This window comes from Heterodontus francisci, chromosome 10 (genome assembly GCF_036365525.1).
Source record: "Heterodontus francisci isolate sHetFra1 chromosome 10, sHetFra1.hap1, whole genome shotgun sequence".
NCBI lineage: Eukaryota > Metazoa > Chordata > Chondrichthyes > Heterodontiformes > Heterodontidae > Heterodontus > Heterodontus francisci.
In genome coordinates this window covers 83,044,492-83,063,263 of record NC_090380.1, presented here as the reverse complement: position 1 = coordinate 83,063,263, position 18,772 = coordinate 83,044,492, and the positions used below count along the sequence as shown (strand labels likewise).

Sequence of the window (18,772 nt, the reverse complement as noted above, 5' to 3'; positions counted from 1 at the left end):
TAAATCTTAGCTGCCTCCTCCACTCCCTCTCCTGTTATTATGGCTTAGATCAGCATAAAATTGAAACTGTTCAAAATCAAGACAGCCTCTGGATAAAATATAATTTAGTTTTCCTCTCACATTGTATATGACAATACAATTTTGTCAAGTTTGGCTTTATACTGTACTATCATTCTACTTTTAATTTACAAATCTAACCACAATGGTAACTAAAGCTAAAACCTGGATCCTTTCAAACTCTTCCACTAGAATTCAAAGCAGCATTTTCACTGTAGTCAAACCTCTAGTCAGTCCTTTGTCACCAGTATCATAATCCTTAAGCGTACACATCAAGTCCATATGAAACACCCAACACGGAGATGCGGAGATACATTCTGAGAAGTCATGGTATTTAAGGGGAAGCTAGGCAAGCACGAGGGAGAAATGAAGAGAAGAATATGAAGGGGGCTGGAGGGAGGCTCGTGTGGAGCAGTTGAATGAAATGGTCTGTTTGTTGTGTACGCTCCATATAATTCCACATCATATAACATTGGCTGAGGTGACAGACACTTTGAGGAAAATATTTTAAATTATCTGGAGCACCAGAACAGTTCCAGTAAAACAAAATTTGCACTTAGCTTTTTTGAAAAAAAACATTGATCAAGACAAATTCATCTGCTCAACAAATAATATTGAAGAAATGATCTGTCAAAGAATGTGATCAATAGTCAATGAAAGACTGGGGGTTGGGGGGGTGGAGTGGGGTGGGGGGCGGTCTACACAGACACACAAGGATCCATAAACTGGACCAGCTTCACTAGCTGTAGAGTCAAAAATAGCTGGATAAAAAATATTTTTACATGTTGAGTGCAGCAAATTCGTTTGACTGTCCTACTGTAACCCAACCAGCCATATAGAGCAGAACTAGTACACAAACACAAGCAAACCATCATATACATAGATCAAAATTAACACCAGTTTACTGATGCGCAGTGGTTAGCACCGCAGCCTCACGACTCCAGGGACCCGGGTTCGATTCTGGGTACTGCCTGTGTGGAGTTTGCAAGTTCTCCCTGTGTCTGCGTGGGTTTCCTCCGGGTGCTCCGGTTTCCTCCCACATGCCAAAGACTTGCAGGTTGATAGGTAAATTGGCCATTATAAATTGCCCCTAGTATAGGTAGGTGGTAGGGAAATATAGGGACAAGTGGGGATGTGGTAGGAATATGGAATTAGTGTAGGATTAGTATAAATGGGTGGTTGATGATTGGCACAGACTCGGTGGGCCGAAGGGCCTGTTTCAGTGCTGTATCTCTAAATAAATAAAATAAATAAAATTTAGCTCAGTGCATGCAAGTTTGAGATGAGTAACACATGAATACATTCAGAAAAGACACAATGTCACATACGCTAGGTTTGGAAATGTAAACAAACTACATGACAGCCAGTCACATTTTTTAAAAAATGAAAAAAGTTTCTAGGTTTTTACCAGGTGATTTTCAGCAGCTATTCATTAGTTGAATTTAATTTTAAATATACACCAAAAGGTAGCATATGTGACCCATGCTAATAATGCTGTAAATTCAGCCTCAGAATTTTGAGTGGCATCTTCAAGTAACCATTTCAAATTTTCGATACTTAATGGCGACTTTAAGATAAATGGGATTTAACATGGATTTTATCACAAAATTCATCTCAGGATGGTTGAACTGTGTCAGCCAAAATGCAGCATAATTTCAGTCAGCCAGCACTGCTCGATTTCAGACTTCATCTTTGGATAATGGCAGCAGCAACTCTGCTCCACAGATTTGTTTACAGTTGCATAATTTATTTGGACAGCAAGTGCTCAAAATTCAGACGACATTTGCAGTTCTCTAGCTTTCTTTCTATTCTACGAGTACAATTCTGCAGTTGAAACATAAAATTCAAAAGAAAGGCTCGTCGATATAGACTTGAGAAAAAATTGAGCTGAGTCAAAACTCAAATTCCAGTTTCCCGGACTATAGTCTCACTAGAATTACATCCCTTAGATTTGTAGAAATCCTTTTCATGCATGTTCACAATACGCAAGCTTCCTGCAGATAGAATCAAAAATTCAAGCACTGCCTGTTCATTAGCTTTTCAGAAACTGGCTGTAGATTCTGTCTATATGTAAAACTAAAGCTGGATGCATCTATAAAATATTCATAAAGTTTCTACCTCCACCTCAACCAAAATATTTCACTTCACAAACAAATTCAGCATGGAAGACTGAAAAAGCCAAAGTCACAGCAATGGGCACAAAGTGAATATTGCACAAATGTGCTGTGCAGTTCTAACCAGAAATGACTGTAGCACCTAGTAACAATGACAAAACTGTTAGCTTGATTTTAAAATTCCATCATGCAAGTTCAAAAGTCAGATGTAATAATATCTAAATTATAATGTACTCCTCACATTTTTATTGGCACAAAAATCCAATTGACAACACATATAGTTACACAAGCAAACTTTCTGCTCTTAAAGACAAATGAAAATTGCAGAATATATCACTACATCAATCTGCTGGAAATCGAGGTTTAAAAATGTTCATATTTCAGACCAATTATGGTTAACATAGTGATGAAATTAAAAAAGTACATCAAAAAAAGTGCAATTGTTGCATTCTACTATTTTTTTCTTTTGCAAATTACTGAAGAATTTCAACCAGTTAGGCTTTTTTCTGGACTGAAAGAGAAGTTTGAGTGGTGATATGATTGATGTTTTTAAGAGTCTAGGCATGCTATGGCTAGTCAATGTCTCTATTATCGCTGTATCATATAAAAGTAGCAATGCAAGTTAACAACGTCATTAAAAAGTGTAATCAAACACTGGGGCTCATTTCGAAATGATTCAAAAGCAGAAGTTATGTTAAACTTGAAAAATACTCAGCAGGTCTGGCAGCATCTGAGAGTTCTGATGAAGGGTCATTGACCTGAGACATTAACTCTGTTTCTCCCTCCAAGGATGCTGCCAGATCTGCTGAGTATTTCCAGCATTTTCTGTTTTTATTTCAGATCTCTAGCATCCACAATATTTTGCTTTCGTATTTATGTTAAACTTGTATGGAACCTTAGTTAGACCACACATTGAGGACGGTGTACAATTCTTGTCTCCATAATACAAAAAAGATATAGAAGCTCTGGAGGAAGTACAAAAATTATCTACAAGGATGATACCAGAATTGAGAGGGTAACTAACCATCAGTAAAGACTAAACAGGCTAGGGCTGTTTGCTGTAGAAAGGAGGATACGGAGAAGTGACTTGATAGAACATCTTTAAAATTGTGAAAGGGCTTGACAGGGTAGACGTCAAGAGGGAACCTAAAACTAGGGGCCATAAATACAAGATAGTTACTAATAAATCCAGCAAGTAATTCAATGAAACTTTTTTATTCAGAGTGTGGTGAGAATGTGGAACGCACATGGAATATTAAGGTGAATAACAGGTAAATTTAAGGGAAGCTCAATGTTTAAAATCATGAGGGGTCTGGGCAGAGTAGATAGGAAGAAAACTGTTCCCATTAGCGAAAGGATTGAGAACCAGAGGACACTGATTTGTGACTGGCAAAAGAAGCAACGGCAATATGAGTAAAACCTTCTTACACAGCGAGTGGTTAGGATCTGGAATGCACCGCCTGGGAGTGTGATGGAGGCAGATTCAATCATGGCTTTCAAAAGGGAACTGGATAATTATCTGAAGAGAAAAAATTTGCAAGGTTACAGGAAAAAGGTGGGGAAGTGGGACTAGGTGAATTGCTCTTGCAAAGAACCGGATGGACACACCAGGCCAAATGTCCTTCTGTGGTGTAACCATTCTATGATTCTATAAGGACATAGGAAGAAAGGAATACAATATGTTGAGATGAAGTCAATAAAGTCATAGAACAGTACAGCACAGAAGGAGGCCATTTAGCCTATTAAGTCTGCACTGGCTCTTTCAAAGAGCAATCCATTTAGTCTCACTCCCTGGCTCGTTCCCCATATCCCTTCAATTTTTTCTCCTACAAGTATTTATCAAATTCCATTGCGAAAGTTACTTATCTGTTTCCACCATCCTATCAGACAGTGCATTCCAAATCCTAACCGCTCATTTGTAAAAGCATTTTTCCTCATGTCACCTCTGGTTCTTTTTGATAATTACCTTAAATCTGTGCCTTCTGGTTATTGACCCTTCAGCCACTGGAAAGAGTTTCTTTTTATTTACTCCATCTAAACACTTCAATATCTTCAACATTTTTATCAAATCTCCTCAGCCTTCTCTGCTCGAAGGAGAACAACCCCAGCTTCTCCAGTCTATACACAACTGTAATCCCTCATTCCTGGAACCAATCTAGTAAATTTCTTCTGTACCCTTTCCAAAATCTTCGCATCCTTCCTAAATTGTGGTGCAGAATTGGACAGAATACTCCAGCTGAAGCCAATCTAGTATTTTACCTGGGTTTAGCATAACTTCCTGACTTTTGTACACTATACCTCAATTTATAAAGCCCAAGATCCCGTATTACCTGTCCTGCCACCTTCAAAGATTGGTGCACAAACACCCACAGGTTCTCCCCTTTAAAACTGTACCCTTCAGCTTGTACTGTCTCGCCTCATTCTTCCAACTAAAATGTATTACCTTACACTTTTCTGCACTGAATTTCATCTACCACATATCTGTCCATTTCACCAGTCTGCCTGCAACCTCTTGATGTCTATTACTTCTTCCTTACTGTGTACTACACTTTCAAGTTCCATGACATCTGCAAATTTTGAAATTATCCCCTGTATCCCCAAACAGAATGGGTGAAAGCTCGTGGGCAGCGTATACACATGTAGAATGATCTGTTTCTGTGCTGTAAATTCTATGTAAAATATAAAACTGAGCACAGATTTCACAAATTTCATAATGCACTAAGTTCAAAGACTCAAATAATTTTATAATATCCTGGTTTCTGTTTAGTTCACATTTTTAAGTAGTAACAAAGAAGTATTTCAGTTTCGTACATAGGTCAGGATAGAAGACAGCTTTTTTGATACAGAGCATTATACCCAGCATAACAAAATGCTTCAAAATTGTTCTGTACATCAAATTACAAGAGGTGTTTTTATGTTATTTATTGCATCCTTTCTTTTTTTAATGTAAAACACGCCTAGATACCCTCCTGTGCCAGAGTGCTATATAAATACAATTTACTGTTACTGTTAAAGTAAAGTTGACAAACCCCATTCTTCGGGAACATAAATGACCTAATTCACCTTGTTCTGGCAGGAGGTTTTGAAACTTCTGACAGATGCATTAACTCTGCTTCTGCCCGGTGCCGGACATAAAACAGCAACAAGTATTTAAAGAAAACTGGAGAAAAGGCAGTAAAGCAAGACTCTCCCTAACTCACCACACCAAATTAAAAGCACCTTATGGGATAAAGCAGTATACTCAAAATACACCCTAGGGGACATTCGAGGCCCACCTGCCTTCACTTCTGACCTTTTGCAGACTTGCTAGTTCACATAACTCTGAGCTTCTGTGCACAGCTTACTTGGCTGGGGGAAAGAGGATGTTCGTAGAGTTACAATTCAACATTGTTACTTTGCCTTTTCTTGCTCTCCAGCACAAGGAGGCAAGACAATTCTTGTAGAAAGCAGAGTTGCACTAGCTTGCATAAACTTAATAAAACAGCTTTCCAGACTCCATACCACCCCACTTGCACCTTCAACTCCACCCACTGCCCCCATTTCCCCCCTCCTCCCCCTCCCCTTTCCTGTAGGGCAAAGCCTGGCCTCTATTTGGAATGAATGAAATTAGTTCAGTGTGTGGAGAATTATAAATACACCCACATCTCATTACTCCATTTCGCAATATTCCCAAGTTTAATCTCAAGCAAGATGTTGTTTGGCATCATGACCCGTATTTAGTGACGCTGAAATGCAGTATTCTTTTAATACTAAATTCACCCTGGTTTGCAAACTATCAAATAATACAATACTTTCAAATGCTGCTTGACAATGTGTTTAAAATGGTACATTTTTCTTTTATACTGTGCCCTGAACAGCAGTTAATAACAATTGTCTCCTGAATTATAGAGTAATAAAAACATTCTGGAGACATTCTTCATTAAACATTTGGGAAAAGACTAAAGCAAACCATCCTAACTTCAGGAGGATGCATTTCTTTCAGGCAATTCACGTCTGACTGTCAGCAGTACAGCTCATAATGACTACATCCGCTTGGTAATAACATCCTTTTCTTGGGGCCACATTACGGGTAAAAAAAAAAGTGGATTCTGTCTGGTATACATTAGACTTTATTTTAATGGGTCCACCTCTAATTCAAGGGTTTATCAACAAGTTTCAAACCATACTACTCTTCAGACGAATTCAAAAGATAAAACATCTTAGTTCTTTTTTCCCTTTTATAAGACAGAGATGAGGAGAATTTTTTTCTCTCAGAAGGTCGTGAGAATTTGGAACTCAAAGGGTACTGGAAGCAGATCTTTGAATATTTTTAAAGCAGAGGCAGATAGATTCTTGACAAGCAAGAGGGGATGAAAGGTTATCGGGTGTAGGTGGGAATGTGGAGTTGAGATTACAATCAGATCAGTCATGATCTTATTGAATGGCAAGAGCAGGTTTGAGGGACTGAGTGGCCTACTCCTGCTCCTAATTTGTATGTTCATATTTTCCTCCTCAAACCCGCACCACCATCACCCCCATGTTCCCATACTAAAGCCTGCTACAGGACAGAGGTTTATTTTAGACTGTTTGCTTAAATTGTGCATTTCCTTTTTCCTGTACATGAATCTATCTTTCAGCAAGAATCCAAAAGACAATATACATTAAATAATGATGTAACATTGTTGCCAAGTGTTTTTATTTCTGATGTTAATCACAGCATTAGACTTTCCAAGCCATGGCTATTCTTTCTCTCTCCAGTGAAAAGCTTTTACTTGGTGTGCAAACAAAACTTTTTTTTTTTAAAAACATACTTTTCAGCATAAACGAGAAGAATGCTTAATTTTCTTTTTCCTGTTCCTACCCTTTAATCCCAAAACAGATGTCCAGGTACAAGCTGGAGGCAGGAAATCACTTATTATTGTTTCTATTTCCTTATTTGGGGATAAATAGTTTGTATGCCATACACACCTGGAACTCCAGTATTACAGAAAGCTTTAGTAAAACTAATCCATTACATATTTTGGAGAAATGTTTGAAGTGAAAAAACATATAAAAATGAAAGCAAAATACTGCAGATACTGGAGATCTGAAATAAAAACAAAAAGTGCTGGAAATACTCAGCAGGCCTGGCAACATCAGTGGAGAGAGAAGCAGAGTTAACGTTTCAGATCTGTGATCTTTCACAGAACTGCATGCTGAAGAAAGGTCACAGACCTGAAACATTAAAATGATGTACATGTAACCAATTTATTATAAGAATCAGATTATTTTCTTTATGTATCATTTGCTAAAAGGGTTGTAATGGAGGGAGCAGTCCTAATCTATTCTGATGATGGCTCACCCCTGAACATTTGCGGACAGACCTGTTGTGTAATTTCAGCATTTTCTGTTATTTCAGAGTTCCTGTAGCAGTCTGGCAAAATCTGTCATGTGGGATGCACTGTCTTCTATCCTAATTCATCATCAAATCTGCATAACTCCTTACCTCCTCCAGTCTTCCCTTCTTCCTGCAATCTACAGGTTTCTCAAACCTCAAGCTTTGTGTCGCCTAACCACTACATCTTCTTTTATTTCATCTGTACTATTGTATCCATCTCACTGGCATTCTGCACTACAAGTTTTCATCACGGTTTCTCAATTTAAAAACAAAAGTCCTATTAAATGCAGTAACAGTTAAAAAGGAGTAACAGAAAGAACTTGCATTTATTTAGTGTTTTTCACAACTTCACGATGTCCCAAAATGCTTCACAGTCAATGAAGTATTTCTGAATTACTTTGTAGGCAAACACAGCAGTCAATTTGTGCCTCAGATCCCACAAGCAATGAGACTAGTAACCAGATAATCTGTATTTCAGCAGTATTAGTTGAAGAAAACTGATGGCCAGGTCACCGAGAGAACTCCCAGCTCTTCTTCAAAAAAAATGTTAACGAAATCTTTTATCTCCTCCTGATGGATGCTCAGTTTAACATCTCATCCAAAAGACGGCACCTCCAACAATGCACCATACTAAACTATCAGCTTCAAATCATATGTTCAAATCCGGTTGCAGGATTTGAAACCATTATCTTTTGACATAAGGCAAAGAAAAACACTACTTACTAAGCCAGGTTGACATTTGACAAAACAAGGCTTTTTCTTTCTCTATACTTCTCTAATTTGGGATACAGGGCATTTTATATGTATAATTGTCTTAATACAGCTAAAACATGAAATGCTGCAAACACCAATTGTGTCAACATCACCTCCATATATGAGGTAAATTATATTATCTAGGCAGAGGAGACAAAGTGTCACTCTTGTGTTTCGCTGAATTCTCTTCGGATTGAGTTACAAACGCAGTTTCAAAGTTACTAAGCCCAAACAACACACCAGTAAAATAGTCAAGTAGTTAACTGAAATCAATTGTACAGAGTACAAATCTCGTTTAACGGTTCGGATGACATCAAGCCACAAAGAACAAGTTAAATTTACAAAAGTCAGCGGAAACCACGACTAAGACTCCAGCCAGAAGCATTCCTGGAAATGCTATTTCATAATAGTAACATTTTTAAGAGAGTGGGTTTATCTAGAGTTGTGCCAGCAGTACTTTGGTTCCGACCACCAGTGCACTCAATATTACGGTGTGATGACGCTCAGGATTAACAACCATGACGTTATTAAAAGTGCATCAAGAATCACTTTACAGTTGATTACCAGGAAATTCTACAGCCAGTATATAGGTTTCCGACCCTTGTCAAAAATCATGGGAAAAGGAAACAAAAAAAAACGCGTTAGCTTTAGATATTATGCTCAGCTTAACTCATTTCATCACTATTTTAGAATTTGCTGCTCATTTGGAATTGGTTAAATTTCCAAAACAGATTTCTATTAACTCAAACGATTTAAAGATTTTTAATCGCCATTATGCGTTATACTAATTCATTCCAATAACTTAATCAGATTAAGTTCTGTTAACTTAGTTTTAACAAGAAAAACGCGATTTTATAGCTCAAAAAGCTATTTGGGTTGAAACTCTTGAAAATGGAACTTCTGCAGCCGAATTCGGGAACCCACTCGTTTAAGATTATTAAAGTACACCTACGCGGAAAATGCCAGTATGACAGGCACTATGAAAAGGCATATTAAAAGCAATATTTCATGTCTTAGTGTTTGCAAGTACTTAGAAAAGTTGCATGTTGGTTTGCATCAAAGGGAAAAGATGTGGAGAGCATGAGCGGTCAATGTTATGATAGTCATTTTCTTTTTACCTATCCTGAGACTGCTCCTCGTACATCCTTTCTTTGCCCTCCTTGAAGAGCCTGATGGCCCGCTTGGATTTCTTCATCAGGCTGTCAATGTAGATCTTGAAGTACTCGTTCTCGCTTAGGACGTGCATGCGGTCCTCATACTTGGAGAGGATGAGCCGGAGGTGCTGATAAGTGTCCGGGAGGATATCCAGAATGTACGGGGGGCTGTTTTTCAGCTGCAGCTTGGAATTCTGGCACAGCCTCACCACTTTGTCCATCAGCTTCCAAGTCTTCTCCACCATCCGCTTGTCGGCCGCCTGCTTCGGCGGCCCCACGGCGTCCTGGATGGCGTCGATCAGCCCCAGAATCCGACCCTTCTTTACGTTGCTACGTGGATTCCTCGGCGCCGCCGCCATGTTCCTACCCCCTTTACTTGGCACGAATTTTTATTTTTTTTACTTCGGGAATATATATAGAACCTTTCGCTCCTTTAGAAATAAATTAAAGCCTCCAGACCTCGAAGTAGGAGCGGTATCAGGCCGACTGCCGGGATGTCTAACAGCACCATGTGCAGGCGCTGTGTTCTGAGAGGAAGGAGGAGTTGCTGTGTGTGTGTGGGATTTTTTTTTTAAAGGCCCGAACGGGAAACCAAGCCCGAAACAACTCAACTGAGACTCCACACAAACACACCGAAAGACTGGAAAATACAGGGGGCGCGGCTATCGCACCCATGACTGACAGCTCGACGCAGCAATCCGCTTTGAAGCCCAGGCCCCTTTCTCCTCCCTCCTCCTGTCCCTGACGTCCGCCTATTTACCATAGCAACCTGTCCCATTCGTGCATTCCAGATTGACAGCACAGGCAACCAGTCATTGTGCAGATCGGTTCAGTTTTCCCCCCCCCCTTTGGAGTGAGGCGGGCACTATTTTGAGGAGGCGGGGTTAGTCCTGCGTAATTCTGACTGACACGACAAATGACTAATCAAACAATGGAATGGATATTCGCTCGACCAATCGGAATTAGGGAAAGGGGTGGTTCGTGCAAGCTATTATTGGGTAATTGACAACCGGATTTGACCAATGGAAGATACCAACAAATTAGTCAATGATTAACACAGTCACTGTGATCATGGCGAGTTGCAGCTCAGATACCCGGCCAGCCTCTTGGCTGTCCGTTCGGCGTTTAAAGTTAGTCTCGAGTGGAAGACATGTTATTTCAAGACTTTAAAAATGTCCGGTCAGGGCGGCCGTTAAATGTAAACACCATTGATGAAAACGCGGAAGTCGCGTGACGTCATGTTATTTATATGAAGACGGACCAATGGAATGATGAGTAGAATTGTAAACAAAGACTTCCGGTCTGAGTGTCCCTGGTGCTGGCCCGGGCCAGACAGGCGGGAGGTTTACATTCACTCTCTGCTGTGTTCTGATGAAGGGTCATTGACCTGAAACATTAACTCTGCTTCTCAATCCACAGATGCGGCCAGACCTTCTGAGTCTTTTTTGGCCTCCTTGTCTCGAGAGACAATGGAGGTGGTCAGTGGTTTGTGCAGCAGCGCCTGGAGTGGCTATAAAGGCCAATTCTAGAGTGACAGGCTTTTCCACAGGTGCTGCAGATAAAATTGATTGTCGGGGCTGTTACACAGTTGGCTGTCTCCTTGCACTTCTGTTTTTTTCCCTGCCAACTGCTAAGTCTCTTCGACCTGCCACTCTTTAGCCCCGCCTTTATGGCTGCCCGCCAGCTCTGGCGATCACTGGCAACAGACTCCCACAACTTGTGATCAATGTCACAGGACTTCATGTCACGTTTGCAGACGTCTTTAAAACAGAGACATGGACGGCTGGTGGGTCTGATACCAGTGATGAGCTCACTGTACAATGTGTCCTTGGGGATCCTGCCATCTTCCATGCGGCTCACGTGGCCAAACCATTTCAAGTGCCGCTGGTTCAGTAGGATGTATATGCTGGGGATGTTGACTGCCTTGAGGACTTCTGCGTTGGAGATACGGTCCTGCCACCTAATGCCAAGGATTCTTCGGAGGCAGCAAAGATGGAATGAGTTGAGATGTCGCTCTTGGCTGACATACGTTGTCCAGGCCTCGCTGCCGTATTGTGAGGTACTGAGGACACAGGCTTGAAACACTCGGACTTTTGTTTTCCATGTCAGTTCGCCATTTTCCCACACCCTCTTGACCAGTCTGGACATAGCAGCGGATGCCTTTCCCTTGCGCTTGTTGATTTCTGCATCGAGAGACAGGTTACTGATGATAGTTGAGCCGAGTTAGGTGAACTCTTGAACCACTTCCAGAGCATGCTGCTCTCACATGCGTTCAAGTCTTCAGAAAAAGGAATTTTCCTCCACACAAGATGAGATGGCAGGTTGTTCAACCTTGCTCGTCTTAGAGCGAAGACCAAAGTACGGAAGGTCCTCATCAGGGAACTCCTCTTTGCTGACAATGCTGCATTGACATCCCACACAGAAGAGTGTCTGCAGAAATTCATCGACAGGATTGCAGCTGCCTGCAACGAATTTGGCCTAACCATTAGCCTCAAGAAAATGAACATCATGGGACAGGACGTCAGAAACGCTCCATCCATCAATAGACCTGCTGAGTATTTCCAGTATTTTTTGTTTTTATTACATTCACTTTGCTGGCTGCTTCAGTCGTATTGTAGGAGTAGCACAGGGCATGGAACTATGCCACTTTTGAATTAAGGAAAATATGTGGGATTGTTTGTTATTTTCAATTCATGACTTTATTTAATGAAAGAAAAAAAGCATCTTGTAACAATCTCTTCAAAATAGTTACAACAAAAAACAGTTCTGCTTTAAATGAATTGTACTTTCTCTTCCCCATGCCCACCTTCCCTTCCCCATGCCCACCTTCCCTTCGCTCCTCCCTCTTCTCGTGCACAGTTTCGTAAGTGGTAATAGCCCTCCAACACCATACTTTGCACTTCGAAATATTGTGAACTGAGGACGATAGTGATAGACTTTAAGAGGACAGAGACAGGCTGGTGGAATAGGCATACACGTGGGAGATGAAATTTAATGTAGAGAAGTGTGAAATGGTACATTTTAGTTGGAAGAATGAGGAGTGGCAACATAAAATAAAGCATACAATTCTAAAGGGAGTGCAAGAGCAGAGGGGCCTGCTGATATATGTACACAAATTGTTGATGGTGGCAGGGCAAATTGAGAAAATGGTTAAAAAGGCACACGGGATCTTGGGCTTTATAAATAGAGGCATAGAGTACAAAAGCAAGGAAGTTATTATGTTGAAACTTTATAAAACTCTAGTTTGGCCTCAACTGGAGTATTGTGAGCAATTTTGGCACTACGCTTTAGGAAAGATGCAGAAAAGATTTATGAGAATGGTTCCAATGGGACTTCAGTCATGCAAATAGATTAGCAAAGCTAGGGCTGTTCTACTTAGAGAAGAGAAGGTTGAGAGGAGATTTGATAGAAATCATGTGGGGAGTCAACAAGAGTAAATGGGGAAGAACTGTTCCCATTGGCGGCAGGGTCACTGCTTTAAGTTAATTAGCGAAAGAACCAATGGTGACATGAGGAAAATCCTTTTTACTCAGGGTGTGGTTAGCATCTGGAATGCATGCCCTGAATGTGTGGTGGAGGCAGACAGAATCAGGACTTCCAAATGGAAATTGAATAAGCACCTGAAAAGAGAAAAATTGCAGGGCTACGGGGCAAGGGTGCAAGAGTGGGACTTGCCATGTTGCTCTTGCAGAGAACCAGCACGGACTCAATGGGTTGAATGGCCTCCTGTGCTTAACAATTCCGTGATTCTTTCAAAAGAGGGACCATACACGGTGCAGGAGTTTGCAAAGAGAATTAGGGAAGATGACGAAGGCAAAGAGTTTTTTTTTAAATAGAGAGGTGTGTGGTAAGGCAAAGGACTTGGGAAGGAAAAGTGTTGGAATTTGAACAACATCAGATGAAAGGTCATTGTCCTGAAACATTAACTTTGTTGCTCTCTGCACAAATGCTGCTAAACCTTCTGAGTAATTCCAGCACTTCGTCGTATTTCAGATTTCCTGCATCCACAGTATTTTGCTTTTATTGACTTGGGAAGGAAGTTTGGGTGCGGAGGCAGGATGACTCAAGAAGGTTATACGATTGGTGATGGAGGTCAGGGAGGGATGTGCAGAAAGCTTTTTTTTTCTTTTCTGTCATGGGATGTGGGCGTCGCAGGCCAGGCCAGCATTTATTACCCATCCCTAATTGGCCTTGAACTGAGTGGCTTGCTAGGCCATTTCGAGGGCATGTAAGAGTCAACCACATTGCTGTGGATCTGGAGTCACATGTAGGCCAGACCAGGTAAGGGCAGCAGATTTCCTTCTCTAAAGGACATTAGTGAACCAGATAGGATTTTACAACAATCGACAATGGTTTCATGGCCATCATTAAACTAGCTTTTTAAATTCCAGATTTATTAATTGAATTCAAATTCCACCTTCTGTTGTGGTGGGATTCGAACCCATGTCCCAGAGCAATACCCGGGTCTCTGGGTTACTAGTCCAGTGACAATACCAGTATGCCACCGCCTCCCCTTGAAGGAAGCTGGTTGCGAAGAATAAATGACGTGACCTTGGACTTCAGACAGGGCAAGGCCTTGGATTTAAGTAAGAACCTTAAGTGATTTTCTTTGTCTTTTTTTGACTAGAAGTGCTAAGGTCAATTTCTGTGCCAGCCGTGGCTCAGTTGGTTGCATTTTTGCCTATGAGTGAGAAGGTTGAGCACAAAAATCAAGGCTAACACTCCAGTCCAGTACTGAGGAAGTGCTGCAATGTCGGAGGTGTCATCTTTTGGATGACACAAGAAACCAAGGCCTCATCTGCCCTCTCAGGTGCATAGAAAAGATCCCATGGCATTATTTTGAAGAAGAGCAGGAGAGTTATCCCCAGTGTCCTGGCCAATATTTATCCCTCAATCAACATTACAAAAAGTAGATTATCTGTCCATTATCACATTGCTAGTTGTGGGAGCTTGCTGTGCTCAAATTGGGTGCTGTGTTTCCTACATTACAACAGTGACTACACTTCAAATGTACTTCATTGGCTTTCAAGTGCTTTGCGACATTCTGTAGTTGTGAAAGATATACTGATTTATTTTTCTTTGGAATTACGCCTCCACCTTCCCTTTCTAGTGCTACATACATCCTTGGACGAGCCTTGACCACAAGCCTCAACCAGCACATCTCTAAAAATGACCACGAGTTTAAGTATGTTGGCATGAATCTGGATCGACAGTTATTCCAAAATTAAAACAGATTAGCTGGAAACACTCAGCAGGTCAGGTAGCATCTGCAGAGAGTGCTGAGTGTCTGCAGTGTTTTCTGTTTTTATTTCAGATTTCCAGATTACGCAGCATTTTGGTTTTGTTTTAATGGTTACTCCAATTTTTTTTTTCCTGACATGAAGAGGAATCTAGCCTTTGTTAAGCATCTACTCAGGCTGGCATGGTTGGAAAATAGCCTATGTTTGGAATTGCAGGCTCAAATTTGCGCGAGAGCCAAGTGTTGGGAGTCAATCCATGAAATAGAAAAATAAATAAATAAAGCAGAAAACAGCTGAGGACTGGTCTTCACCAATGATGAATCTTTGTATATTCAGTCATGAGGCAGCAACATCTTTTGTTACTTTTAGAAACACATTGTATGATACCGTAATTGAGAACAGAATCGCATTTATTTTTTAAAATCTTACTTGTGTTGGTAATGTTACCAAGTCAAGTTTGCTAGTATTGAAATCATTCTGGAAACGTTCATCCTGTGCCAGATTACCATGCAAGCTGTTCAGCATTATGTCCATCGTGTCTGTGTTGGCTCTTTGGTAGAGCTGTCCAATTAGTCCCACTCCCCTGCTCTTTCCCCTGATGTGCCCAAGAGTGAAACATATACCTGAACAAAACAGGCATTAATATGAATTCAATAAAGAGCTTTGCAGATAATTGTTTTATTAGTGTCTAAGGTAATTTTAAAGAAGCAGAATATGAGTTATTTGTGACATGTCATTTGAGCCCTTGAGACATTTTAGTTGGATGCTACATAATTTCTACTTGGCAACATCTTTCTCTGACTTAGTTTAAGGCAGCCAAACTGTTTTTGTGAAGGAAGTCAGTGGGAGATCTGCTTTCATGAAAACGTGCTAGGTCGAAAGATGATTTCTTTTTAATCCACCAGCTGGAAACGTGAATATTAAACTGATGGAGACAAACCACTCAAACCTTGCGAGCTTCGAACTCTGCCTGCTGACCGTGAGCATCGAGACATATTTCCTGCTGCGGACTATAGTGTTCAGTGGTTTAATTGATCTGTGTTTGATTGAGTTAGTCTGTTCACCAAACAATGCTCACTGTGCTAATGATGTAAGGCTGAAAGGGGAGATACTGAGAGTAGAGAACTTTCCAGAAAGAACGGACAGAGACTCCCTTGAAGTAGACCAGCCACATTGCTGTCTCCCAGAGAACCATCAAATCAGCGTCCACAGCTTCAAACCAGAAGCCTCAGGACCACCAAAGGAAAGTCACGCAACAACTGAATTTAGCTTGAAGCCAGCTGAGTCACCAACCTCCACAGACTATAATACCCCTTTTATTTCTCTGGACTGTAATTTTACCGATCTATCCTTCCCTACTCTGTAACCTATTCGTGTGTGTGTGAAAGTTGAAGCGTATTTTATTATTTTTACTTAGATCAGTTTAAGTAAAATAAAGCTAATCTCTTTTTATTTGTTAAACTCAAGAAAACCTGTCCGATTTGCTCTTTTTATGATCACGGCACTTAAACAAGGAAAAAGTCTTGAATTGGCAAGTATATCCACTAGTAAAAAAAAACTGTTGTAGCCAAACAAGGAGAGGGAAAAGAGGGGAGCCCTTCAACCCCTCCTCAGCTGATCGTAACATCTGCACATTGCTGTTTCTAAGGCTGTGGTACAAATAATTTGGTACAAAAGTTTTTCTATGAATTTGCACCACAGCCTTAAAACAAAAATCGCTTAGAGTTGATATAACAAGGGTAGAAATTCATTTGGTTGTTAAGATACTTACTATCCCTGAGATATTCATCACCAGCTCCGAATGAGAATATTGATAAATTCTAAGAATGGCAGTAAGCAGAATGGCCAAATAAAATAATTAGTAGGACAGATGAAAATTATGACACTGAAGAGCTCTGAACTTTACAACAAGGAGTCCAAGCTTTAATCTCAATCTCAGTTAAAATTTTCCTGAGTGGTTAATGATCCAGCCCAGAGGTGTCCAAACTGTGTTCCACATATGGCATGCTGTGAGTTCTATGAATGTATCTGGCCTTTAAAAGCCAGACAACTCTGATCCATGTTTTATTCACTGATGTGCCTTGTTTGAATTTTATGGGCCTGATGATTTGGAAAGGGCTGTTTGACAAAAGTTGGTTTGAAAGTCATTGCACTATATCAGTTCTCTTTAGTGTGATCTCCCCATACACTGAGGACTTTGCATTAATGACTGGCTGAATATGTCTTCTCAATAATGAGTCACGGTCTCAATGAGCCTTTTGATTGGCTGATTGCCAGACTTGGATGAATCGTCTCTGGAATTTGTGATGTGTCCATGATAATAGAGCATCTATGAATGCCACACTGGACAGTATCAGCTATTTTCAACAATATATATTGGCACCCTAAACTATACCATTAAGACAAGCTAATCCCCTGGGTCTTGACTGTGCAATGTGTAATATATTTTGATTATTGCCAGAAAATTTAACTTCAACACTACAATTTTCCATTGTTAACAGCTGTATATCATTCAATTACTCAGCTCAAGTCTATGTAGAAAACTTGACCAAAGCATAAACACCTATTTAAGTTATTTTTCCACACTTTTTACCAAATATGTTAGTGTCGGTATCATGTTGCAGAATTGCTGACTGTGTCACCGTGCCACCACCTAGTGTAATATATGTTAAAATGGTACGACTGAGTTAAATTTCGCTCATGTGGCTGAAAAACTTTTTTTTGTCAGCTGTGGCAAGGTGGTAGTCAGAAGGTTGTGGGTTTAAGTCCTCTGGTGTTCCCCAAGGATCTACCCTTCTCCCCCTCCTATTTCCCATCTACATGCTACCCCTTGGCGACATCATCCAAAAACACAGCATTAGTATTCACATGTACTCTAACGACACCCAGCTCTACCTCACCACCACCTCTCTCGACTCCTCCACTGTTGCTAAATTATCAGACTGCTTATCCAACATCCAGTATTGGTTGAGCAGAAATTTCCTCCAGTTCAATATTGGGAAGACAGAAGCATTGTTTTCAGTCCCCACTCCAGACTCCATTCCCCAGTTGGTGGGTAGGCGGTGGCGTAGTGGTATTATCACTGGACTAGTGACCCAGGGTATTCCTCTGGTGACATGGGTTCGAATCCCACCACAGCAGAAGGTGGAATTTGAAATTAATTAATTAAAATCTGGAATTAAAAGTTAGTCTAATGATGGCCATGAAACCATTGTCGATTGTTGTAAGAACCCATCTGGTTCACTAATGTCCTTTAGGGAAGGAAATCTGCTGTCCTTGTCTGGCCGACATGTGACTCCAGACCCACAGCAATGTGGTTAACTCTTACATGCCCTCTGAAATGGCCTAGCAAGCCACTCAATTGTACCTAACTGCTACAAAGTCTATAAAAAGGAATGAAACCGGACGGACCACCCGGAATTGACCTAGGCACCGGAAACGACAACGGCAAACACAGCCTTTTCGACCCTGCAAAGTCCTCCTTACTAACATTTGGGGGCTTGTGCCAAAGTTGGGTGAGCTGTCCCACAGACTAGTCAAGCAACAACCTGACATAGTCATACTCACAGAATCATACCTTACAGACAAAGTCCCAGACACTGCCATCACCATCCCCGGGTATGTCCTGTCCCACCGGCAGGACAGACCCAGCAGAGGTGGTGGCACAGTGGTATACAGTAGAGAAGGAGTTGCCCTGGGAGTCCTCAACATCGACTCCGGACCCCATGAAGTCTCATGGCATCAGGTCAAACGTAGGCAAGGTAACCTACTGATTACCACCAACCGCCCTCCCTCAGTTGATGAGTCAGTACTCCTCCATGTTGAACACCACTTGGAGGAAGCACTGAGGGTGGCAAGGGCACAAAATGTACTCTGGGTGGGGAACTTCAATGTCCATCACCAAGAGTGGCTCGGTAGCACCACTACTGACCGAGCCGGCCGAGTCCTAAAGGAGTTAGGAGGGCTAAAAGGGGTCATGAAAAGTCATTGGCAAACAGGATTAAGGAAAATCCCAAGGCTTTTTAAACATATATAAAGAGCAAGAGGGTAACCAGGGAAAGGGTTGGCCCACTCAAGGACAGAGATGGGAATCTATGT

The 18,772-nt window shown here is 41.0% G+C and overlaps 1 protein-coding gene across 5 annotated transcripts in view; it reads right to left on the bottom strand.

Moving 5' to 3' along the window:
- cblb (Cbl proto-oncogene B, E3 ubiquitin protein ligase) overlaps positions 1 to 10,110 on the bottom strand; it is a 279,679-nt gene extending 269,569 nt beyond the window's left edge. For 2 of the 5 annotated variants that reach the window (XM_068040892.1, XM_068040895.1), the window contains exon 1: positions 9,399 to 10,108. In XM_068040892.1, coding sequence (XP_067896993.1) covers positions 9,399 to 9,793 — 395 coding nt within the window. In that variant the 5' untranslated portion in view covers positions 9,794 to 10,108. Of the gene's footprint in view, positions 1 to 9,398 lie in introns of all 5 variants that reach the window. The other 3 variants (XM_068040894.1, XM_068040893.1, XM_068040896.1) reach the window with 3 other exon arrangements.
- Positions 10,111 to 18,772: the final 8,662 nt, after the last annotated feature.